At 45.6% G+C, this 26,681-nt stretch overlaps 1 protein-coding gene across 2 annotated transcripts in view; it reads right to left on the bottom strand.

Annotated features, from left to right (window-relative positions):
• Window positions 1-3,547: 3,547 nt before the first annotated feature.
• The window catches only part of Peak1 (pseudopodium enriched atypical kinase 1), a 220,323-nt gene continuing 197,189 nt past the window's right edge, over window positions 3,548-26,681 (bottom strand). For both annotated transcript variants that reach the window (XM_028865038.2, XM_028865040.2), the window contains one exon: window positions 3,548-10,081. In XM_028865038.2, coding sequence (XP_028720871.1) covers window positions 8,918-10,081 — 1,164 coding nt within the window. In that variant the 3' untranslated portion in view covers window positions 3,548-8,917. The remainder of the gene's footprint in view (window positions 10,082-26,681) is intronic.

Raw genomic sequence — 26,681 nt, 5'->3', positions numbered from 1 at the left:
AGCTGATAGTTTTAGTCTTGATTGATGCCTGTACATCAACGGAGGGCTTGGGGCGGGGGCAGAACACCCCACCACTACAGAAAGAAAGACAGAGAGTAAGAATTAGCCACCAGTTTCTGTCCTTAGTAGTTGTGTCCAGAAGCCTGGAGGCCCTGGAGGGGAGAGTCACAGCAAGCAGATACCTGCTGGGGGACACTCTGGGTGTGGTGACAAGCTCGGTGTTCCCTCCTCTCATCTGCGGAGCAGAGTAGGAAGGCAAGTGTGCCCCACTGTTGTGTCCACACCAATGCCTGTGCCTGGCCGGCAGTTCAGCTGGGCCCTCTGGAGCCCCTCTCCTTCCCACTCGCGCTCTCTGCCACGCCAAGAGGCCTTGGTTGGCCAGCCTCACTGGTGGAGCGAATGCCTATCCACCGGAACGAAGCCAGGCTACAAGATGAAGGCCCATGAGACACTGACTAGCAAGCTGGGCAGGCTGAGGCTCAGCTTTGACCCTGACAAAGTTGGAGTGGGACTCTTGCTCAGCACATGGCACCAGCAAGCAGAAACACAAAAACGAAGGAAGGAAGGAGGGAGGGAGGGAGGGAGGGAGGGAGGGAGGAAGGAAGGAAGGAAGGAGGAAAGGAGGGAGGGAGGGAGGGAGGGAAGGAAGTCTCCTCTAAGCTTCTATAGCTTCCCTTGTTCTCCTAGCTCTTACAGGTCTGGTATCCTGGAGGCACAGCTGGGGGCAGTGGGGTGGACAAGAAAGCACCACAGGAGATCATGCAGGTCTAGCTTCAAATCATCACTTTAACAGTGAAAAAACAAAACAAAAACCCCCAAAAAACAAAAAAACATTCCCCTCATGGAAATGGAACCATCATATAGGTGGCTGAATAAAAGTGAGATCCCACGTGTGTGTGTGTGTGTGTGTGTGTGTGTGTGTGTGTGTGTGTGTGTACACAAGTGCATATGAAATGCTTGCATGGAAATGTTAATTCAGGGCTACAGCTTGGGGCTCTCTGGAGCAGTGCACAGAGGTTCTTGGAAGAGGCTGCTTGTCCAGTCTTTGGGAGGTCAAAGAGCAAGGAGAGTCTGTGGGAGGAGCCAGGAAGCTCAGCCCCTCCGGATGGGAGGAGAGGTGCCCATGGCAGACTCTGTACCAGCATCAGGCGGTAGTATCTGCTGGGCCAGGTCAGTAAGACTGGGGCTGGAGTCGGCACAGGTCAAGATGGGGAGTGGGGAGGGGTGTGGACCAGGGGCTGAGTGTTGACCCTGCATCATGAGGCCTGTGAGAGACAGCAGAGAGGGGAGGGAAAGGAAAGGGGGAAGAGAGGGAGATGAAGAGGCAGGAACTAGGTCATAAAGAGGTGGGGGAGAGGTCAGACACCCACACCTGCTGGAGTGGGAGGCCAGGAAATGCTCTTGGTGAGCGGGAGAGTGGAAGAATAACTATAAGGTCTGAAGTATTTTTAAAAACTGTTCTTAAACTTAAAAGATTTAAATCAGATGTATGTGTGTGTCTATCCATGAGTACAGATACCTGAGGGGACTTGGATCTCCGGGAGCTGCGGTTACAGGTGGTTGTGAACCATCGGACATGGGTACCAGGAGCCAAGCTGGGCTCCTCTGCAACAGCAGTAAATGCTCTTACCGGCTGAACCATCCCTCCAGCTTGGCCTGAAGGTGTCTGGTCCTCCCTCTGACTCTGGCTCAAGCACTGACTGGTGAGCAGTGGGCAGTGGTGGGGACCAATCTAGGTCCCTGTGCTCCCCTCCCAGCAGGCAAGTTACTCCTCTAGAGGCTCCTAAACACTTTGCTTATGGACTTCCCAGAGACCCCCTAGTCTTGCTCATATTTTAAAAAATGAATTTTATTTTTATTGCTCTAGTTTTGTAATCTTGAAACTTTTATTGTTTTGAAGTTATGTGTTGTATGTGTCTGTGTGTGAGTGTTCCTGGAGATGGGGTTACAGGCAGTTATGAACCACCTGATGAGTGCTGGGAACTGAACTCTGGTCCTCTCAAGAACAATATTAACTGGAGAACTTTCTGAACTGCTGAGCCATCTTTCCATTCCCGACCCCCGAGTATGGCCACTGTGCTTTCCAGCAGCTTTCACATCCCTTCCAGAGGCCAAATGAGCCAGTGATGATTGGACGGTGCGTGCACACAGCAGAAGGTTATCTGGTATTTGGAAAAGCCCTGTCACGCTCAGACAACCTGTTTCCTTAGAGTTTTGCACATTTGAGTTGGAGCTTAGCAACCAGGCCCCTCTCCAGGCCCCCACCCAGCGTGAAATCCAATTTTTAAGTTTTAGCTGTAATTGCCTTGAGCTGCTTTTAATGACAACTTGTGATCTGCCAACTGCGGCTCCTGGCTCCTAAAGTACTAATGAAGCTCCTTCCCTCGTGGAGTGCAGGAGCCTCGCGGCTGGGCTGCAGAGAGCGGGCAGCGAGTCGAAGGCACTCTCCTCAGAGCTGCAGGGAGCTGCGCGTTCCAGGTAGGAAAGGAATGAGCTTCTCTGTGGCGTGGGTTGGAAAGTGACTCTGCAGGAACGCTAATGACCAGTGTTAAATGGCCCGTCTCCTCCAACCTCTCGGCCTCCTGGGACTCGGGATAAACCAATGCGGACTGGCCTACCACCTCCAGGTCCCAGATCCTTTTAGGTAGCCAACTAGTGTTGGGCAGTCACCCGATCCTTGAACAGCATTCTCTGTTGACCTCTAGGACCCAATGGCTACTACATATCCCCCTTCCCCAGCCCAAGCAGTATGCAAAGCCTGTGTCCCCTGGGCGACGTCTCTTCTTCCTGAATGCAGGAAACAGTTTATCGCCCACATTCACCTGGAGTTTGTACCTCGGCCACATAAGACCCAAGCGTGGCAGCTACCTTTCTGGGGTAAGCCTTAAGAACAACGTTCGCAAATCCTAGAGGGCTTGCAGGCAGAGCCGAGCATAGACATTTTGTGGAGACTGTCCACCATGGCGGCGGCAGTGGAGGGAGGGAGAGCTGAGGTTTGGTTTGGAGTCCACACGCCTGCACTTTCAGCTCCGCTGCTTCAACCGTGTGGCAGCTGTTACTGCCCTGCTGACGCTGTCTTCTCGCTTGAACCCGGTGGCCTCCGCTGTACCTGTCTGCCTTTGGAAGGAGGTCTTGGGTGACAATGTACCTTAAGGAACAGGCCTGGGGCGTGTGAGTTCTGGAGATGGTTAGGGTGGTCCCTGTGCAGCTGACTTCCCCTGGAGAAGCCAAGCCTAAACCTGCTGCTGGCCAAGCCTCTCTAACCAGGGAGCCTGTGATGACTGGACACCAGGGGGCGACCTCACCCAGCAAACAGGCAGCCGCCTCCACTCTCCTTTTCTCCAATTACAGAGGCACTGAAGAGAAGCAAGTCTGCCAGTCAGAGATGGGGTCAGGAGGCAGAGGGCATGTTGGCTAGAGGCTAGCTACCCCTGCCTCTTTTAAGGATAGGCAGCCATCTTGGGGATGAGTAAGAGAACCGCATCTGCAGCCAAACCTGCACCCGTGTGTCACCATGAACAAGACGCTGAAGGACACGTACTTGAAGTCTGGTTTTTAGTGTATATTAAACCGAATTTATTTACACAGTAACGTGAGGCCACAGAGTACACAGCAAAGTACCACAGCAAACCAAAGGGCGGCGCCACTGGTGGCACAGGGGACCTTTTATTGATTTCTACAACTGTAAAATATGTAAGGGGAGGGGTAAAGCGCTGGCGGAAGAGAAACAAGATGTTCCAATACAGAGTGTGGGCAGTGCTACGGAGAATTAGAGGTTAGGTACGGACCGTCATGATTCAAAATCACTGAGCAGGCGACATCTTGCTTCTGTGTCCTTCTCCCAACAAAACGCCCTCCACCATGGACAGAAAACCCAACCCAGTGTGTTCACACACAACACCCCCTAGAACTGGTGAGGGAACGGGAGTAAGCAAGGAACAATCCGAGTGGGCTTCCCAAAGCTGTGTGGTTCAATCTCTCAACGACACTACACTGAAGCCATGGGGCTGGCTCAACATTCAAGTCACCAAGAGTGCAGACACACACAGTAGCCACAAGCCAACGGGCGAAGTGGATTTTCTGTACCACAACACTATTCATAGTAAAATATAGAACTCTGCAACTCTGCTGGGTTAGAAAAAACAAAAACAAAACCCAACCTCTTTTGATTCCCTGAAACTTTCTTGATTTAAAAAACCATGGGAGGATGGGTGGGGAGCAGGAACAGATGGAGAGGCTCTTGGAGGGGACGGTATTAAAGGATGTTCTGAATGCGGACCCCTGTGGCCCATCTAGGTGGACAACGTTTCCAGTGGCAGCGGATGCAGAGGTCTCGACTTGGAAACAGCTGCAGGGTGGTGTCTGACAGCTGTGTTAGCACCTTGGACAGTCTGGGTACTTATACACATTAGATGATGGTGTTCTGTCGACAGCCACCTTCGTAGGAAGGTTCATGAAATGGTACAGTGTGTGAAGAAATTTCCCAAGAGCTCTTTAGACAAACCTTTTGAAAGCACCTTCTTTTTTTTTTTTTTTAAAGAAAAAAAAAATCACCTCAAACCCAAGCTTTCAATATTACAGACAAGGTGTTCCCAGGCTTAAGGTCGGGGCTACAAGCTGGTTAAGAGTTCCTTCTTAGATACCAGAGCATCTCGCTATGCTCTGGCTGCTCCCATTCCCCTGCTCCCACCATCACCTTCTTTTTTCTCCTGATGTACAAAATGGACTGCTTGAAAAGAATAGGAGCTTTTTCATTTGTTTGTTTGTTTGAGGATGGACTTAGCAGTTGAATACCCTGAACATGGAATGTGTTGCCAATTCCCTTCCTCAGGCATCTGTCACAGCTCAGCCCCGTCATCTGAGAAGCAGGATGAAAGGCTTGACTTCTTTGGTATAACCTGTCTAGGATCTTGCATTATGGCTCTTCTGAGTTCCCTTGGGGCACTGGCTTTGTCCCACCTCTGCACGGCTGTGAGTGTGGGCGCATGGACTGCAGTGCACACTTCAGGGGTAGCACTTGTCTCAGTCCAGCACGCTGGGCCTTTGAGAAGACGAGCTTCAGTGAGGTAAATCTAATGATGCAGTTTTCTGGGCAGCCGTCCTGTTCACTTATCAGGCTGGATCCGAATCTCACCTTACCCACCAGCGAGGGGAACGACAAGCATGCCGTGGAGTTGGCCCAGGGAGCTGAGTCCCTCCTGTCCTGTTTCCGAGTGTGTGTCCGCTTTCTATCCCCAGAATTACTTGAAATACAATGAAGCCTCCAAACTCCATCCCAGTCTTTGAGACTAGCCTGAATCTTTTCAGATCACTCTGGGTAAAAGCTATGGGAAACTCCTGACTGCAGGTCACCAGCTAATGTCTGGTGATTTTCCAGTACTGGATAAATTAAACTTGGAGAGCTGAGTGTAAATCTTCCATGACCTACTACTCTGTGGCATCAAGATCTTCCATGGGACTTTGTGATAGCAGGGGCTTTACTCTTAGAAACATCAACCTTCTTAGAGGTTTAGATGTCCATGTTCGTGAACACACACTGGGCTCGGAGGCAGAACTGGCACCTCTGACGGTGGGAAGCTGCCCTGACTAGTTCTCGAGGATGCACTTCCTGGCCCTCAGCACCAGCAGGCTGGCAGCACGGGTGCACATCCCCCATGACCTCCTCCAGCCCATCTCTTGAGAGCAGATCCTGGAACCCATGGCCATCGCTGTCTCCAGTCTAGCTCAGCCTTGGGGTGGGGATTTGCACCAATCCCATGTCATCTCTCACAGGTTTTGTTGCTCATTTGCTCATCTACCTGCTGTCCTTTATGGTGCACTTTTGCACACTATGTGGGTGTACACGCCCCCAGAGGGCTTTCCTCTGTGAAATAATTCTTCTTCCCATGGTTAGGTTACTATGCTAACTAACAAGGCACTCTGAGAGACATTTACTCTTGCCTGCTCTAGCCACAGTCCTGTTTCTCTACCACCCACATGTGCTGAGAGAGTGTGCATGTGGCTTAAGGAAAAGCTCCAATAGGGGCTCAGTTGTTCAAACTCTCAACATAATGGAAGAACTTAGGGCATAGATTTTAATAGAAAAGAAAAAATATCCGGTCAGTACAGATACTACTTGTGAAAACTTCAAGCGCTATACTAGTGATACTCGAAAATTCATAATATATGTATATATAAAATGTGTGTATGTGTCTGCAGAGGGTAGGGTTTCCTTCCAGTTGATGAATGCATTAAAATGGGAATATAAAGACTCTATGATAAAGTTACATTGACTGAATTTCATTATTTTGAGAAATGCTCAGAGGACCACCTGATGGACTCCTTACCTAGAATACAGTTCTTGTCTCTGTTCCGACCTAACCCAGGACACCCTCTTCTCTCTCCATCACATTCTGCAGCCATCTCCCAGAGGCAAGTAACACAGCCACCTGTCCCTGGGAAGCCCGAGGCCCTTCTCTAGTTAGCTGGCTTTCATTTTTGCCCTTCACTAGTGTGGACACAAGAACAGTAAGAGACGCGTGGAATGAAGAGTGCTCGGTTACCAGTGCGGTGAGACGCGGTAGTGGAAGTGCGCATGCTTGTTCTACCGCAGCGTGAAAGAAGGCTGGACCCAAGATAATAGGGGGAAAAAGATACCTATAGACAGAACAAACAGAGGGACTAGGGAACATTCTGCATTAAATATGTAACCTCATTAAATAGTCAACATTCAGATTTACATGGGCAAGGCACCATGAGAGTGACATTGAGAAGGTATGTCTCAATTTGCAAACATCGTGGGAAGTGAAGGACTGTGCCAGCTGACGTGGCCAGTGGTCTTTATGCTGCCAGTTCAGTGCATAATTAGGCAGGGAGTTATGTGCACATGGGCTATGAAAGATGAATCAAACCCCAGCCTGCTAGGCACAATACAGCCATGACTCATGGCTGCCCACTCCACGGTCATGCTATCCAGATGAGACAAGACTCTCTGCGAGCCAACTGGCCCTCTTTCCTGGGAGTTCAGAGTGCTACCCAGGAACACAAGGCCATCCTCCATATGCAACCTCACAAATATTATTCTCTTTAAAAATGCATAATAAAATACATTCTCCTTTTTCAATCCTCTTTGAGAAGGGTGAATCACATGAAAGGCTGTTAAAAATGTTAAAAGTCTAGAAATTTCCAAGGCCACTAAGGTGCCACCCAAGTAATACTGCACAATCAGTCTTGGCTTTAAGATGACTCTGTGCTGGTAGATAAGGGCTCCCCGGGGATCCTCACTGGCAGGGTGCAGAGAACATGTCAACCCCACTACAGGCTGCTTCCCTGGAGGCCTGGCCTCTATCTCCAGCACGTGCATGCACACAGGCACCCGTGTGTACACACTTACCATTCAAGTGACTCTTGGGATTTCGAGGTTGATGTAAACAGATACTCACAGTTTTGAAGAAAACAAGTGTATGAACATACATACACACACAGGTGGAAAGAATACTTGCTTCTTAGCGCAAGTGTGTGCCAAGGGAAGAAAGGAAGGTTTCTGTAGTTCTCACTCAGGTCAAGTTGCAACATAAACACTGTAATATACAGATTAAAAATACATACAAAAATTGCACATAATTCATGGGATAGTACAAGTCCCACGGGAACAGCTCTCAGCCATCCACTGCAGCCATCAGCCTTCCTGTGAGCTGAGCTCCAGGTCCACTGCAAAGTCTCAGGAGCAATGTGCCACTCACTCTGGAAGGCAGTCTTTCCGGAAGAGGCTGACATTCTTAGGAGCAGGTCAGCCATCTTAGTGACCTTTCCCTCCTCCCTGGCCTTCTGGCCATTCCAACAGCCGGCTCTGAGGTGCTTTCTAAGGTGATATTAATGCTAAGTGGACAGCCATTTCGTTCAGAGCTATTGTCTACAGCATTTGGCAGGGTAGTTAATACTGGCAACTGATGGAAGGGAGGTGGACACTTACTGCTTGTGGGGGAAACTGAGGCAGGCACCACCAACCCTGGCTGCCATGCTGATAGGCCTGATAGTAATCAAAGAACAGTACTTGAAAGTCTGTTCCCTGAGGGCCCCTGGAGAATTGCACACACAAGGACATCATTTCCTCATGTCCTGCCAACTATTCCTAAGCTCTGACCTGCGTTCCGTCCTGCTGAGGCATTGGTGACATCACCTTCAGTCAGCTCTCTAACGGGTCACAAAGAGTGGATGATAAACCCAAACTTCAGCAGGCTGGGACAGAGCTGAGGTGAAGGACAGCCAAGCAGTGGCAGTGGGGTTGTGACTGTCAGCTTGCTCTCTGAGCGGGGTACACATTTAGTAAGAACAAAAATGGAAATGGACAACTCATGATCCAACAGACGGAAATCTCTCCTTTCCCTGGACGCCAGGACAAAGGCTGAGTCCCCAGTGACTAAAACTGAGCCGAGAAGCAAAATGGCACGCCCTCCTGGGGAAGAAGCAGTTATTGATATGGTAGAGGAGGATATGGTAGAGGAGGAGGAAGCGGCTGGGAGGGCGTTACTGGATGACAGCTGAGGTTGGTGACATGTGTGCTGCTAGCTAATAAAGATAGGCGAGCTTCCGAGTTACGGAGGAAGTGGACACAGCTTACTGAGTTCACTCCACTGGAGCTGGTCCTTCTTGGATGTACATTTCATTTTTGACCCCATATCTGTGGGACCAGATGACAAATGTTCCAAGGAAGGTGACTGCACAGTTGCATTTCTGTACAGTAAGGAGACACTCAGCTTCTCACTGTGTAAAGCTGTGGATGACCTTGCTGAATGGCCCCCTCTGCTTGTGGACAAGGACAGCAGCAGGTTAGCCTTCTGTCCTTTCCTTGAATTCTGAGTGAGTACTAGGACAGAGACATGAGGGCAACATGAAGAAGGTGGAAATATTCAATAGTAGGAACAGTGTCCAGGCCACATTAACGGTGTTGCAGGATTTTTACAATCTGACTCAGGGAGTCTGTAGTGGCAAAAGCCAGATACTGAGCACAAAGCCAATCCTCGAGGCTGATGCCCCCCTCTCTGTCCAGGGACTTCTCAGCAAACTTGATCATCAGCAGTGTCCGCTTGATGTCCAGCCAGTTTTGTAGCAGAGCATTCTTCTGCACCAGGGTTGCAGAGGTGGTGAAGGTTTGGAAGAGATCTTCACGGGGGCCCCAGAGCAGACACTGGAGGATGCCTTTGGCGTCAGAAATGAGGATCCGCTCAGAAGGGTTGGGATTTAGGAGGCAGCTAGCGAGTTGCTGCAGGCCCCAAGAATAAGGGGAGCGGAGAGGGATTCGAGGCAGATCTGTGCGTGTGTACTCCTTCTCCTTCAGCTCTGGGTTCTCATCAAAAGGGTTGGGCAGGTGCAGCATCTCGTAGATGAGGATGCCTGTCTGGAATTCATCACACTTTTTATACTGGGTGGCTGTGATGATCTCTGGGGCAAGGCGGGACTGGTCTCGGAGGATCTGGGGATCCACCAGATGGCTCTTCTGCTTGGCCTGAGAGAAGTTGCTCACGATGAGCCTTGTGGGACAAGCTGAGGCAGGGCAAGGGTCTGCAGGCAAAAGGCCCTGGGCACCTCCCCCAGGCTGGTGCTGGACAAGCAACAAGTTCTCCAGGCGCAGATCACAGTGAGTGACATGGTAGGGCTTGAGATGCTCGAGGCCAGAGCACAGCTGTAAGAGCAGCAGGCACACTTGCCTCTCATACAAGTCAGGGCTCTTCCCATGGTGGCCCAGAGAATCTCGCACAAAGTCGGCCACAGTGAGATGGGGAACCTCTCTGGTGATGACTACAACGTGGCTTCTCTGCTTCCTGTGCGTGACCTGGTGGCTCTCTTTCTGGGAGGACTCTGTTTCGGAGCAGGGCTGGGGATTTTCCCCGGCAGTTTCTGCTTTCACCTCTTCCTCACTGTTTTCAGTTTCGTCCTCTGCCTTTTCAGGAGCATCAGGATCCTCCCAGGGAAGCAGACGATTAGGGACTTCAGCAAGGAAATGGCCACAATCCTGCTGGATGTTAAAATGCACAGGCAGACTCTGCCGGACAGCCAAGCTATGGTAATACTGCTGAGACTCCTGAGCTTTGCTCTTACAGATCTGAAAGAGAGCAAGAAACACTTAGACTTAGACTCAGGATGTGTGAGGGGACTGACTGGAAGGAGACTCATTAGGAGTCAACAGTCACATAGCGAAGTCTTCGGGGAGTCTTGGCAGCCAGCCCTATGCTGAGTGACCACTGCTGGCAGTGGCCATTTCTCATGGAGCCCTACATTCCAGGTCGGGCTCGGTGCTTTGTGTGCTCCACTGCAAGTTTTCACATGAGCCCTTGAAAAGAGACTGAGGGTTTCAGCAAACGGTGCTGGGAAATTGGATGTACGCATGCAGAAGAGTGAAACGACCCCTAAGTTCTCACCAGTTACAAATCAACTGAAGATGAATTAATGACTTAACCTCAAGACCAGCAGGAAAGCAGGGAAAAGGCTAAAGGATGTTAAAATGGGGGAAAAAAAAGATGTGCACAAGACTCCAAAGGAATAGGCAACAAAAGCGTAAATAGACAAATGGGATTACATCAAACTAAAACACTTCTGTACCACAAAGTCAATAGTCAACAGACTGAAGACAACAATGAGATACATTTGAAACTACACATCTGATAAAGGCCAATATTCAGAACATATAAGAAATTCAAAATAAAAAACAATACCAACCAACCAAGAAACCTAACAATAACAAAAATTACTAAAACTCGAATAATCCAATTAAAAATAATTAGCATAAGACACACAGTGGGATGGACACACACACACACACACACACACACACACACACACACACACACACACAGAGACTATAAGGAAAGGTAAATCAAAACCATGTCACCTCACTTCATTAGAATGGCTGTTACTGGGGCTGGAGAGACAGCTCACCAGTTAGGAACTAACTACTCCTGCAGAGGACCACAGTTCAGTTCCCAGCACCCGTGCCATGAAGATCACAACCACCTGGAACTCCAGCTCCAGGACGACCAGATGCTTCTGGGCTCTGAGGGTGCTTGCTGTGTACACTCACGTGTACACACTTCACTTCCCACATATACGTAATTAAAAGTAGCAAAAATAAACCACAGAAAAAAAGAAGAGCTGTTACAAAAAGAAAAGTGTTGGTGAGAGTATGCAGAAAAGGAACCTCATGCACACAGTTGGTGGGAATATAAGGGAGCACAGTCATTGTGGAAGACAACAGAGCATAGCCTCAAATAATGAAAAATAGAGCCACCATATAACCTAGTGAGCTCACCGTGTAGCCACAGGAAATGGAAATAGTACTGTTGGAGGGACACCTGCATCCAATGTTTACCACTGATGGACAAGAAATGGAAATTATATTAATTGCTGACTGATAAATAAAATATAGTACATATACATAAAAAATAACATTCTATCATTTGTGATGACAGAGATGGAAGTAGAAGTCATTTGCTAAGTAAAATAAACCACAGTATGATTTTGGTCAGATCCTAAAGAATGGTCTCGAAGCTGGGAGGGAAACAGTGGCCGTCAGAGGGAAGGCTAGGCGACAGATATAAACAGGTTGGAGGCATGGATTCAGATGTCTTGTACAGTATGGTGATTATAGATAATACACAATTTAATTTCAAAAAAGCCAGAAGGAAGAATTTTGAATGTTTCCACCACCAAGAAATTCTGCATGCCCAGTTGATGTTTTTCTGAAAAGGAAAGGGTGAGGTCCAGATGCATGTTCATAGTTTTCAGAGCTGAGTGTGCTGTAGTGCCAAAGCTTCTTCCACTCTACCCTTCACCTGGCCAGAAGACAACCACAAAGAGCAAAATCAATTTCCACTTACTTCCTGTAGAAATTTCTAGCCTGGCTCTTCCTCCTCCTCCCCATCCCTGTAATTCCAACATCAGGCAGTAAGACCTTTTGGAAGAAATTCTATGAAGTAGGCATGACTCAAGAAAGCAGCTCCGATCTCCAAGGGCTGTAAAAGCATAACCAAATGGAATCACCCCGTGGGTCTGGAGAGGCTGACAGTGGTGCTGCAGTCTACTGCTGGTTCACAGACCACAACAGCCTAGGGTCTGGTATCACAGACTCCCAGCAGCACGTGTGCTCTTGGTAGTACGAATGCCGCCTGTTTGTTACAGTGATATGAAAAAAAAAGCAAGTTTAAAAACTGTATTTTATCCATTTTACTTAAAAAGAAAACTGCAGATCTCTTAGGAGATACAGATGGCTGCCCTGTTTGGAGAAGCAGCATGCAATGATTTCTATTCATATAGATATATTAAAAAGAAAAAAAAGGGCAAGGGAGTCTCCAGGGAGAACAGTATCTCTTTCTCATTGCCTATGCTTACTACAATTAGAGACTTGATATTACTGGCCCATGCCATGGAAGTAAGTCCATATATACCTACCTAGACATCCAAAACCAAGGTCTTTCAAGTCTTCTACCACATACTTACCTAATCAGTTTGAAAAGTGCTTTGTATTTATTTTTAAAGCAAACTTCTGGTCCTGGAATTGATGTCCTCAGGCAGAGTTCAAGTTCAAACATATATCTTTGTGAAAACATTATCTTTGGAAAGCTCTCAGTCTCGAGCACATGCAGTGTAATACATCCTATAAGCTCATCAATCACACGAATTCCTTCTATAATGCACCAATGGCAATACTTCATGTTTATGTGTCACCAAGTATTTAAAATCCTATACTAGCCATAATTTAGTTGTGTATGTGTGTGGGTTAGATCTGGTATATGGTACCATTAAACTCATTGGCAGTTTATAATTTGCTCAATATCATATTGCCTGCTAAAATGGAGATTCCAGGGTCCCAATTCCTTAGTCTTTGAAAAGTCTATCAAATATCATTGAGCTTGGCTGAATGAAACTGAAAATTAAACTCAGTTGCCATGTTACAGAAAGGACACTCCCAAGGACTTAGGCCTGGGATTTAGCCTTGCCAATAGCTAAGTATCCTTGGGCATGCTCACTCAATTCCTCTGGGTCTCAGATTGCCTAACAAAGCAAACACCATACAGAATATGGAAACCTTACCTCACAGGTGGTAGGAAAAATTAAATGGAATCAAGTATATCAAGGAAATCTACACACGACTGAGAAATGACTAAGATACACAAATGTAATGGTGCTAACCAATCAGACCACTTGGAAATGTTAGGAAGGAGGCAATCTTACAGAATTTTCATATTTTTTTTCAAAGAGAACAAAGCAATATATATATTGTTTGTCTCTGTGAGAGTGTCCATGTTTCCCCTCCTTCCCGGCCCCACCCACTCTTTCCTTTAAGTTCTGAGAGCTACCCGACACAGGGGTGGAGCTCTCTGACTGCTAGTCTGAGGAGGACAGCTAATGAATGACTGGTAAAGGTTCTCCTGGTTTTGTTTTTTTGAAATAGTGTCCTATGAAGAGTCTGGACTGGCCAGGAACTCACTATGGAGCCCAGGCTAGTCTCAAACGAAGTAATCCTCCCGCCTCAGATTCCCAAGTATAGCTACAAGCCATGCCCAGCTAAGGTCACCACCATTTATGCCAAGGTCAGCATTATGTTCTTGTCTAAGGAAGCCAACCTACTTTTATTTATTTATTTTAAAGATTTATTTATTATGTATACAGAAGAGGGCACCAGATCTCATTATAGATGGTTGTGAGCCACCATGTGGTTGCTGGGAATTGAACTCAAGACCTCTGGAAGAACAGCCAGTGCTCTTAACCTCTGAGCCATCTCTCCAGCCCCAGCCAACCTACTTTTAAGAGAAAATGGTTTAACCAAGTTTTTACTCTTTCCTATGCCAAGTTACACTGGAAAACCCCCTCATCATCTGGTGGTTTAGTATCAGGAGTAGAGGAGATGGCCTAAATGTGATATGGTAATTTCCTCTGCATGTACACACAGAGGTAGTCAGACATATTTATATAAAGTCTTCCTAAGTTTTGGAAGTAGATAAGAACATGGGTTCTACAACTAGAATTTATGTTTAGCTTCAAAGATCGACTTGAGATAAAGGATCAGAGTGACTTATAAAGAAGAAGTGATAAATTGTTCCACTACTTTGGATGCTTGGAAGGAAAATGGCCTGCCCAGAGAGCAACCTGAGCAAACAGCACTTCCTTATCTGTGCATTTACACAGACAGGCTGGAGAATAATGGGTCAATCTAGTTTAAGGGCAAATGAAAATGAGAGAAGAATGGAGCGTAAAAGAGAGGAAAGGTACTGGACTTTTAATAGGTTTATAACCGTGAAGCCAGTTACAACCCAACATGAACTTATGGAGATTTCCATAATAGGATTTCACATGATAGGTAGCTCATAAATCTTTATTATGGAGGCTGCAATGATGTTAATTTAGGCAGGAATATAATATTATTCTATGTACTACATAGTAGTCATTTTTCAAATATTAATAACTTGACTCCTTTAGATTAAAAAAATACCTCAAAATGGTCTGACTTCAGATGATAAATTTCTAGTTCAGAAGTTATTTGGAGAACAAACTATTCTTTCCAGAATAAATGGACGAAGGTCTTACTGCCAGTGGTTTGGTTTGTTTGTTTTTAAATTCCTTTACCCAGTATTTTCTCTACTCAGTATCAAAGTAAACCTTTCAGTTTCTCATTTTCATTTATTTCTTTTGAGCAGAATTCACATTCCTTCCTTATCAGTGGTAGATGGCCCCAGTAGGAGCATCTCAAGAGAGAGTGTTCAGAAGAACTATTCCCACAGGGATCCAAGCCCCATCTCCCACACTCTGAAACAAAAACACAGCAGAATGAGGATGCTACCCTATCTTCAGGAAAAGTTCACATTCCCAACAAGAGAAAACTGTATGGGAAAGCAAACTTAAAATGCTGCCAATTTGGGCAGATTCTGTGCTTGTCTACATTCTCTGTAATGGAAGGAAAACTGAGTGGCTGCACCCCAGGGACACTAGAGGGAGCTGCAATATCAACATCCAGGCACCTCTGCACACTGCAGGAGAACACAATCCAGCTGCTGAAGGGTGGCTCATGTGGAAACATAGACCATAGTCTGTCTGTCTGTCTCTGCCTGCCTTCTGTTGATTCGTCATTCATGTAAAGGGAGCCCTTGATGAGAAGAGCACCAGCATGCCAGGAGCCCATCCCGGGCACGGGGGCTTCATGCTCATCAGCTCACAGGGCACGCCTGCTCAAGGCACTCTCCAGAGGGGTCAGGGGAACACCAAAAAAGGACAGCTAGCTGGTCTGTACACGACCCTCGACTGCAGCATGAATAATGTACTGGTGTGAAAATTGGGGCTTGAAGGGAAAGTGCGTACATGTTTGAGCTGATAAATACACAGAGGAGGAGAACTATCTGGTTGCTATCAACTAAGTAGGCCAACAAGTCTGATGATTCTACAGCATTTTTCATCGCAGCATCCTGAAGCAATCTGACAACGTTTCCAAACACGGGGCGGGGACACTCTAACCACTGACAGGTTATCTGCTGGGAAATGGAAAAACAAAACACAAAACCGGGGTCGGGGTCAAATTATCCTCTCTCTCTTTCTCGAGAGTTTCCTCGACCCGGGTCAAACACACAACACGTACACAGCCTGGTCTCAGCAGGAAACCTGAGCTGGACAATGGTTCCTCACACACAATCTGAAAAGATTCCAAACATTCATTTCAGTTCAGGGGCTCATTTTATGTGTTGCTCATGGCAACTGCTCTGCATACCTTTGAGGCAAATTTGTCATTATAAAGCATTTATGTTTGTAATAAGAATGTCAACCTAGACAGCTAACTTTTATAAAGTAGACTGTGGGGGGCTGTGACTGCACAGCCACATTATAAGCAGCCGGGGAGGAAAAGACAGCACGTGTCTATCATTACTGACCCTTCTAGAATGCCCTCACTGTCTGGGACCTGTAAAGAAGACCTACCTCTTGCTGCCCCTTTGGTGACAGATACTCAAGTTAAGGAAAGAGCAGAGTCAGGGGTAGGGGTGGCATGAACACGATGGAGCTGGTCACTATTATCTCTGGACTCTTTGTCCCAAAGGTTTCTTGAACTGCTGATTTTCAGCAGCCACCTTGCATAGCCGCTGATCTCACACCTGCAGTGTGACCCACATTTATCTCTCGGAATCTTACAGTCAACACGAGCTGAATAATTGGTGTTGCCTTAGCCCATGAATTCCCAACCCTGAACTCTTCCCACCCTCGCTCTCCCGTCTTTGTTCCTGGTGAACGGCTCTACTATCTGGCTCAGCATCAAGTTCACTCTGGATTTCTCGGCTACCTTAACTCCTTATGTCCAAATGATTTACAACTCCCATTGATTTTGTTCCTAAATATCCTTTCTTCATCCCTATTGTTACCATTACCACCTTCCTGGACTACTACAAAGGCTTTCCAATGGGGCTCCTTGCTTCTCCTATGGATTCCTTTAAAAATCACCTTCACAGCCGGCAACGGTGGTGGCGCACACCTTCAATCCCAGCACTTGGGAGGCAGAGGCAGGTGGATCTCTGTGAGTTCAAGGCCAGCCTGGTCTACAGAGCGAGTTCCAGGACAGGTAACAAAACGACACAGAAAAAATCTATCTTGAAAAAAAAAATCACCTTCACAGGGAGCAGAGCCATCTTTAAAAAAAATCTGACATCACCCTCCTACTTAGATACCTTAGCAGTCTCTTTCCAACTGTATTTCCTGCCTCTTTTCCACTGTGTTCTTACCATGCTGCTCTGTTTGTGGCCAGTCTCCCATTCCTGCAGTACTTTCCGTCCAGTCCTTAGGTGTCAAAGGGAGTCCTACTTTTTCTTTCAAAGTCCGTCTCAGGTGGTACTTCTGACAGAGAGGAGCTAAACCCTCCAGACCTCTCCTGCATCTGAACTTCTCTCTCACTATAGTTAGCTCATTTTCTGGTCTACTTTAAGAACGGACACTTGTATCTCAGGGCCTAGCCGAGAACAAGGCACATGGTACGTGTTCAATTTACCTCTACACAATACCAAGAAAAAGCTATACTGAATCCAGTATGATTTTAAGGCTTATTCGATCAGAGCAGCTGGAGTACATGAAGAGCTTTTAGGAAACTGACGGAAGTTGGCAAAGTAATGGAGAAGGGGCAATAGCAGACAGACTTAAGTAATCAACACTCATGAATGACCAGACTACACAAGCCAGTAAAACTGAATCAATGTGAGCTGTCTGCTGAGTTGAGTCTGCCCCGGAGGCTCATTGACTTTGTCCTGAACAAAACTACACAGATCCACAAGGCGCCTTCATCATTCGACTCAATTTTCTATTCTTTTTCCCAAAGAAAGAAATAATTACAAAATGCAGGACTCTTCCCAAAATAGCCTACATTAGCTTTTACTTTTCCATTATGGGCCCAGTGTGCCTTCAGCCTACTTCCACTTTATCAGCGGGGAATCTCATTTCCTTCTCGTACTATGCGTTTAACAGTGCCTCAGTGAGCCTTAAGTGAGATGGATATTGAGGGAATAAATTGTAGTGGGACAAAACTGAGAAGCACTGAAGATCACACACATTATTCTATCTGTGCTATTCTGCTGCAGTACACAAAAGTACAACTGCATATGGGAATGTGTAGAACGAAACCTCAAGTTCTAAATTGATACCAGTATTTGATACTGTAAGTATATAGGTCAATTACTGCTTGACATTAATTCCTTGACCTGCTGAGAAGTCCTTTACTTCTAGCTACAGAGGTAAGACCCACCCCCACCATGACCCCTAAGGCAGTTGTGTTACAACAACATTCAAAACGGAGGAAATGTTTAATATATGAAATGCTGTCTGGGTCCAAAGTACTAGGACTCCATACTGTAGAAATCTGCTATGAGACTTGTCAGGCTGGCCAGGTATTTTAATGCTTAAATTACTAAAAAAAATGTTCACATGGCTAAGAAACTCATTCGGAACCTAGAGGAGATATTTGAGAAGGTAATTGTGTAAGCCTTCACCATTTGATTTGTAACTTAGAGTTTAGGACCTAGATTAGGAAGTCAACTAATGTGAAGCCTAACTTGTAATCCCCACTATGTTCTCTCACCTCATTAATATTAAAGCTCTGGCTTTTTTTTACAGTAGGTCATTTATTTTGGCTCCAAGTTCATACAAGCCCAAACTTCTTCTTTCTAAGCAAGTTCCCAGCTGAGCCTCTAACACTTCTACATGCACAGAACCATGAAATGAAGTGGACACTAACCTAGACTGGCTGTGTTTGTGTAGCTGGCCACCGGTCACCCACTTCCTGTAATGTTTCAATGCTGGACATACTTGTGTTGAATTATGAAAGTGGGGATGGTTTCTCATCTAGATTTTCTCTTACTACTAAGCTAGTAATTAACTGCCTGTGTAGATAGTATGAACTCCTTGTAAATTCCTACTGATAACAGCTATTCCCCTTAATGCTTTTTCATTTAGTGTCTTGCTTTCTCAGCATCTACCCAAATAAGACAAATTGGGATTTGAGTAAAAAGTGCAATAAAAAGCGCTGGTCTCCACAATTCACCTCAACTTTATTACAAGCTTTTAACAAGGCTGTGGTGTAGGCGGAAAAGCAAGTAGGTCTGCTGGTGAAACAGGGACGTCCCTCTGTCTACTGAGCCTAGCCTTGAGAACAAAGACCTGCACTATTAAAAGAGAAGACAACCATCGTCTCAACTTGGACTGCTTGGGGAAATAGTCAGAAAGGTAGCTGTATTTTTACATATGTAAGACAGTGAGCCTTTAAGGTAACTTCATCCAAATTTAACATACAGTCTTTCATGGCAGCATTTGTTCAAAGATTATCTCATGAGATAAATGAGAGAGAGAGAGAGAGAGGGAGGGAGGGAGGGAGGGAGGGAGAGAGAAACCTTAGTGAGACCAAGCAATAATCTACCAGGTATCTAGGCAAAAGGCCTTACATGGAGAGCTGCTGACTGCAGTATAATAGGAAAGGTCTGCTGAGCCATCCCCTCTGGCCTCAGTTTCCTTTAGTAGAGGATGATAAAGGCCTTGTGAACTAACTCTAGTTTACTAGGATGTTTCGTTAGTAGCTACTGTGATTCTTTGAGAGACAAAGAAGGCAATGGAGATCTTTACTTGGATAGCAGGAAGATTTAGTTCAAGTTTAATTGTATGGTTACTTTTATTTAGAGACTAGGGAAGTGAGGGGCTGGAGTCTAGGAAATGTGTAGCTCACCCAGACAGTCTGGTCTGCTGGGTGGTAGTCTGTCAAGATGAGAGAATAAGAGAAAACACCGATGAGTGAGAAATGGGAGCTGAAGGTAACTGATTGTGTGGGAATCGATTTTGCTTTTCCCTTACTAAGACACCCAGGTAAAAGTTGACTATATTCACTATCTCCCCATTTCTTACCCTGCTAGCGTGCTGTGTTGGTATCCATCCCCTTCACTACTCATTTTCTTCTATTTTTTACAGTTTAACTTTTTATTGATTCTTTGTGGATTTCACATTGTGCATCTCGATCCTACTCATCTCCTAGTCCCTTCCCATCTGCCCTCTACCCCTGCAACCTCCCCTCCCCGAGGATAAAAAAGACAAACTTGAAAAGACAAAGCAAAGAAAAATCTCATTGTGGGAGCTGTAGTGTGACGCATTGAGTCACACAGTCCTTTAGTCCAGATATTGTTACTTGCAAGTGTCCATTGCATTGAGTCATTGGTCTGGTTTGAGGTCTCTGGTTTTTGCTACATCACTAATACTGGGCCCTCACTGGGACTCCTCCTGGATATACTCCTGTTGTTATCCTGTGTCATGGAGATCCTGTAACTTTGGGTCTGCAGGACCCCTTCATGTGCTCCAGCAGATCACAGATGGGGTGGATGATGGGATGGGCCAACTTATAGCCCTGGTTCTGGGTCTGGGTGGTTGCTGGGTTGGTCAACCCGCCAGCTCTTTCATCCTCAATGCCCGGGTGAGCTCTCCAGTACTGTCCCAGCTAGCTCACCCTATGTAGAAAGCAGCAAGGGGCAGGGTCAAGTCTCCTGCTCTCATGTCCTTGGGGTAGGCTTGCCCACACCTACACCACCAGGGCCAGCTCTACTGTGTTGCCCAGGCGAGGCGTAGGGCCACTCTGCCTAGTGATGCAGCAGGTGAGGGGCAGGGCCAGCTCTCTTGCTCTAGTGACCTCAGGGATAGCTCTCCTACCTGCCACAGGCCTCCAGGTGCATGGGGAGGGGGCTCTCAATCTTGCCCACAGCACCATATGGTAGGTGAGGGGCAGGACTCAGTCCCTCACGACCTCAGGGCAAGCTCACCTGTGCTCTCACCAGCAGGGCTGGCACTATTATGGTGCCCTGGTGAGGAGCAGGGCCTGCTCTCTCGAATGCTGCAGGCAGGGAGGGGATGGGGCAAGCAGGGCCTTCTCTTTCCTGCCCACACTGTCATTGCATTTTCTTGAGGCTTACCAGAGACGGAACTCTCGTCTTGAAATAGGCTTGAGCTCTCGGCCTGTGGGACTTTGCCTTTGCTGACTACTGTCCCAACTCGTCCTGCTTTCAGTCACTTCTGTGTGTCTGCCTTTTCTCACACTGCACTCTTCCACTAACAAACTCATACATCCCATTTAGTCTGAACTAAATCAAGATGCTGGGAGATGAGTAACCCATCTTTCCAGGCTTTACATTTCTTACGAGTCCCAAGCTCCAGTGTTTAGCTGGCTGTTGAGCGTCTCTAACGGGGCTGTCATTTGCAGGCTTCACAGACACCTCATCTTTCCGATTCCTATTTCATTTAGTGGCACTGCTATCCTTTTGGGGTTGTCCTGACTAGCAGTTTATGACTGCTGCCTTCACCTTACATCGAGCACTAACTATACACAGCTCACACCTTCATCAACTCTGAACCATGCCCCTTCTTCCTCTCTGTCCTACTGCAGCACGGGTGGACTCTCCATCACTTGAACTATTGCAAATACACAATAATGACCTCCCTGATTTCAGTCTTTTGGGTCTCTCCCACTATGATTTTCTTCTGAAATCATTAATTTTGAATTAACCCCTTTGTTTGAACCTTCACTATAATCTGTCTTATTTAAGAGTTATTTATGTTTTGTCATCTCTGCTGTATTATAAGCTCTAGGAGGGCAAGGTTTTTGTCTTGTGCATATGTATTGCTGTAAATCTACAGAATATCTCAATGTTTTATATTGTTTTTTGAAAGGTCATGAAATATTTTATCAAATGCCCACTATTATATATTATACTAGGTTCTAAGCATATAAGAATTAAAAAGCCATGGTCCTGTAGTAGATGTCAAAAGTAATGGCGGGTAAGAGTCACATGAATGTTTCTATATTGTGTAATGGAATTATTGCTTATTTGTACAACTGGGCATTATAATATTATGTGCATATTAAATCCTGTAGTTTCTTTCTTAAGACGGAGTCTAGTTGTAGCATCTAGGCTGGCCTGAAACCCAAGATCTCCTGCTTCAGCTTCCCAGGTGTGGGACTACATGGATCTGCCACCATGCCCTGCAGACATTCTGTAACCCTTTTCTCTTACAATGGCTTTATTATGATTTGACTGTGACATGTCCCCATGGGCTCATGTATTCAAACATGGGGCCCTCAGCTACTGGAACTGTTCGGGAAGCTGCAGAAATTTTAGGAGATGGGGCCTCAGTGAAAGAAGTGGGTCACTGTGGGGCAGACATTGAGGATTTCTAGTCCAGCCCTGGTTCTGGCTCTAGTGGCTCTCTGTTTGCTAATCTAACAAGATAGGAGCAAGCAGCCTCATAGTCCTGCTCCCACTGCTGCAAGGCACTACTGTTGCTGTGCCTTCCCACCATGGTGGGCTGGCACGTCTCCAAACTGTGAGTGAAAACAGTCCCTCTCCTGTTAAGTTCCTTCTGGTGAGGGAGTTGTTTATAACAATGGAAAACAGTAACTGATTTTAAAAAACGGAAGTGGAGTAGTTGCTGTGAGGAACCTGACCAGATACCTCCTAGTCCTTTGGAACAGGTCTGGGAGGAATGTGGAACTTTGGAGCTGCAGGCTAGAGAAATCTAAGATTCTGTAAGCAGAGGTCAATGGGTGAGGTTGGTATACAGTTTAGTGGTCAGTCTGATTGAGAGTTCAGGAGACCAGAATGGCAACAGAAATATGGCCAGGCTCATGAAGTTTCAGAGGGGAGCAAGGGTTCTATGGAGATGCCATTTATGTTACATGCTGGCAAAGAATCCGGTTATATTCTGCCTATGCCCCAAAAAATTGGAGTGAGGATGAACCGTAATGAAGTCACTTTGACTGGAAATTTCAAGACCGCATAGCATATGGGCTGTGACATGGTATATTGGTCACCGGCTGAAAATGGTTACAGCTGTGGAAAGAGAAGGTAAGGAGGCCAGGAAGAGAGCAGCTCTCACTGCTGAGGAGAGGAACACAGAGAAACTCCGCATTCTACACTGGCTGGTGCTGTTTGGGAAGCTGCAGAACTTTAGCACGTGGGCCTCAATGGAGGAAGTGGGTTACTAGGGGGTGGGCCTTGAGGGTAATATTCCAGTCCTGATTCTAGTCCCAGTCTCTCTCTGTTTGCTGGGCCAATGACATTTGAGCAAGTGGCGTCATTTCTGCCACCACAGCCACAAGCTGCCCCAGCCATAATGTCGTCCCTTTGAGATAGACTGAAATCTCAGACAGAGTCAAAGTAAGTCCTCCCCATCTTAAGCTTAATGTGCTTCTGGCTATATACTTGGCTGCAGTGACAAGGGAAGCAATAATATAAGATTTAAGAATAAATTATTGCTGGGCATGGTGGCAAATGTCTTTAATCCCAGTACTTGGGAGGCAGAGGTAGGCTTCTCTGTGAGTTCAAGGCCAGCCTGGTCTACAGAGTGAGTTCCAGGACAGCCAGGGATACACAAAGAAACCCTTTCTCTAAAGATTACAGAAGAATGTTACAAAATGTAGCAACCTCAAGGAAAAAAAGAAAGAAAGGAAAGAAGGAAGGAAGGGAGGGAGGGAAGAGAGAGAGAAAGAAAGAAAAAACTGTTTCTTAGTTTACACAGGGACACTAGATTTAGAAAAGGTATGTACAAAGGCTAACACAATTTAGTCAATATGCAACTAAACCATAAGTTACACCCAGTTCTTTTGACTTAAAGCCTAATTCTTAACCACTTTGTCAAAAGGTCTCAAAAATTCTATATGGAAACCACTGTGTGTGTGTGTGTGTGTGGGGGGGGTGCTGCTACAAATATGGTTTCCCAGAGCTCACTGCTGGCAATTCCAATTCTGTAGGTAAAGAATAGGACCAAGGAAATGGTTGTGAGGATCTCTCAGGTAGTTATGGAATAGCTCATCTGTAGATCAGAAGGCGGAAATTCCTCATTGAGTCACACTGTCTCCCAGGAAAAGGCATGCAGACAAAGAACCAGCATGTGAAAAGGTTGAGGAACATGACATAGGGGCTATTTGTAATTTATGTTTGAGGACAGGACAGCAGAGATGAGTAACCAAGGATACCTAAGGGTGCCTGTGCCTTTAGGAAATTCACTGTGATGATCTACAACCTCAAATGCTCTAGTCCGCCCCCCTGCCACTGAATATATCATGATATAATCTTTTAACAAAATCAAAATCACCTATAATGACCACCACTCTCACACAGGATTTAATTGTATACTACTATTTTACAGGTCATTTTAAACAAAGGTGTGTTCATATTATTTGGTATTCTATGACCCTTTACAATAAACATTGTTCATCTTATATAGTGTTTATAGTCACTATTTTTAATGGTTACAAACATTTAATTGGGACAATGTGCCATAAATTATTAAACTATTTTCTTAATATCAGGGGCTTAATTTGTTTCTAATTTTGGCATCACTGAAATTCTTGAGATTGCTACATTTTGTAGCATTCTTCTATAATCTTAAGAGAAAAAAGATGCTTATATCTTTGAACTAATGAGAAAGAAAATATTAAAGTATAGAATCTATCTAAATATGCTAAGGCTAATGTCCAATATTAAAGAATAATAATCAGGCCGGGGTGGTGGTGGTGGTGGTGGTGGTGGTGGTGCACGCCTTTAATCCCAGCACTTGGGAAGGCAGAGTCAGGTGTATCTCTGTGAGTTCGAGGCCAGCCTGGTCTACAGAGCGAGATCCAGAACAGGCACCAAAAACTACACAGAGAAACCCTGTCTTGAAAAACAAACAAACAAACAAACATCAGTAACCTATAGAATGTGGACTACTTTCCCAGTATTTTTAACAACAATAAATTGCCTCATTGTATTTAAATGCATTCTACAGTTTATGAAAGCAGTTTCACTACATAACCAAGTACATTGTAACAATTTTAAGAGTAGGCATGGCAACCAGCTTCTGCTGATGTAAAAACCAAAAAAGTTCCTTGACCTGTTTAACAATAGAGATAAATTTCAGAACATGGGTCCAGATGACTCCAAAGCTCTTTATTCTGTATTTCACTGCCTTTTAGTTTAAGGTCAATACAAATAAAGCCATTCATGATGAAGAAAAATTAGAATAAATGAGACAAGAAAACCTTCAAATTCAGTAAAAAGTCCCAAGTTAAAACCACTCATTTTACAACAAAGGCCAACATTGACACATGCTATGGATTGAGTTGTCTCTCTGAATTCTTATGTCGAAGTCCTAATTGCTAATATGACTGTACCCGGAGATAAGGGCAATAAGGAGGTAATTAAATTTAAACAAGTTATGAGTAGGAGCCTGATACAATGTCATTGATGGCCTTGTAGTAAAGAGACACCTGAAGGCTCACCTGCTTTCTCTGTGATGTCAGGATGCACTGAAAAGGTGGCTGTCTACAAGCCTGTGAAAGCCTTTACCAGAAATCAAGTCAGCCACAGTCCTGCCCTTAGGTTTTCCAGACTCCAGAATTCGAAGAAAAGAAATACATTTCTGTTAAGCTATGGAGTCTATCAGCTTAAGTAAACTAAAACTGTGTGTGTGTGTGTGTGGGGGTGCCATTCCAACAATCATTAAGAATGTTCTAGAAGCAGCCTTAGGACTAGGTAGATGCTGAAAGCATTTAGGGATACATGTTAGAAAAAGCCTGGATAAGTATGAACTGACAGCTACAGCAAATACAGATGTGAAAGGAGATGACAGTGAGGTCTCTGATGGAAATGAAGAACACATTATTAGAAACTACTAGAAAGGTGACTCATGTCATAAAGCGGCAGAGAACTGGACTGCACTGTGTTCTAGTGGTTTGTTGAGAAAAGAATGTACTAGAGGTAAAGTTGGATTTTTAGTTGAGATGTTCAAGTCAGGTGTTGAAGGAGTACTTTGTTTCTCCTCACTGCTCATAGGACAATAGGAAAGGGGAAAGGAGATGAAGACTGTTTGGTCTCTTCATGTAAAAGGCATGATGTTTAATCTTCTGTTTTGCTTCGAGATAAGGTCTCACGTAGCCTTAGGTTGGCCTCAGGCTGAGGATGGCTTTTACTCCTGATTCTCCTGCCTCTGCCACCTGTGTGCTAGGATTACGGGTATGTACCACCACACCAGACTTGGAAGCTTGCTCTTTACAGGACACTAAGGGTGTGTGCTAAATAGCCATTTGATAAGGAAGTCATGGGTATAGCTCACAGACTTGTCAGCAGAAGTCAGGAGACTGCCAGTTTGGGCACAGTCTTTGTCCAAAGGGGATGAAGAAAGTGGAACAGCATGAAAAGACTGCCAGATACCTTGAATTCTACAGGCCTGCTCCATAGAGCTCTTTGGCTGCATTATTTTTTAAGGAAAAAGAAGAAAGCCATGGGGGTGATAAAGAGATTGTGAGTATTGCTGGAGAAATGGCCCAAGAGGTTAAGAGCATTTACTGTTCTTAAAGAGGACCTGGCTTTGGTTCCCAACACTCATAGTAGCTAGCTCACAACCATCTGTATATCTCCAGTTCCAGGGAACCCAATAACTTCTTCTGGCTTCTGCAGGCACTCACACACATGGAATGCACATAAACTCATGTAGGCACACACATACCACTTACATATTTCTTAAAAACTTTAAAAAAAAGATATAGACGGGTAATACCTGGGGGGCGCTCACCAATCTAAGACAAAGCACATGTGTGGCCTGGGCAGGGGTCTCCATGATGGGTAAGGTGACCTGCTGATGTCCTATGCAACCTAAGTCAGAAGCTCATTTATTAGTAAAAGGGGGACCTGTAGGGCCCTGGCCCCCATTTTGGATAACTGTTGCCTTGCTTGCTGACCTTGATCTTGATATTCTCCCTATGCTAATTCCCTCCTGGGTTTCACCCTCCTGAATGCTTAAGGGAAATTCCTTGTTTATGTATCCTGCATAATGGGTGTTAACAGCTTAGATGCAAGATTGTAAAACATCTGTAGCGAACTTCTGCCCTCCAGGGTTCTCCCATTGTGCTGTAAGCCTGTATTTAAGACCTCCTCCCTCCTTTAATAAACGACATTTGGCATTTAAAAAAAAAAAAGATATCAATGCTGTTCTTACTAAGGGTCCAATGGGTAGGGCTGTTTTCTTCTAGATGTCAAATGATGAGCCTCCTCTCTAGACTTGGAGAGCTGGGGGGTACAGGGGGCAATGAATAGCGCTTCAGGGTGGGAGAACCTTTTTGTGGAACCATATGAGTGACAGTATCAAATGAGGGTACCTTTTTGAGACATATGAGTTAA

Source organism: Peromyscus leucopus, chromosome 7 (genome assembly GCF_004664715.2).
Source record: "Peromyscus leucopus breed LL Stock chromosome 7, UCI_PerLeu_2.1, whole genome shotgun sequence".
NCBI lineage: Eukaryota > Metazoa > Chordata > Mammalia > Rodentia > Cricetidae > Peromyscus > Peromyscus leucopus.
This window is presented reverse-complemented; position numbering and strand designations above follow the sequence as displayed.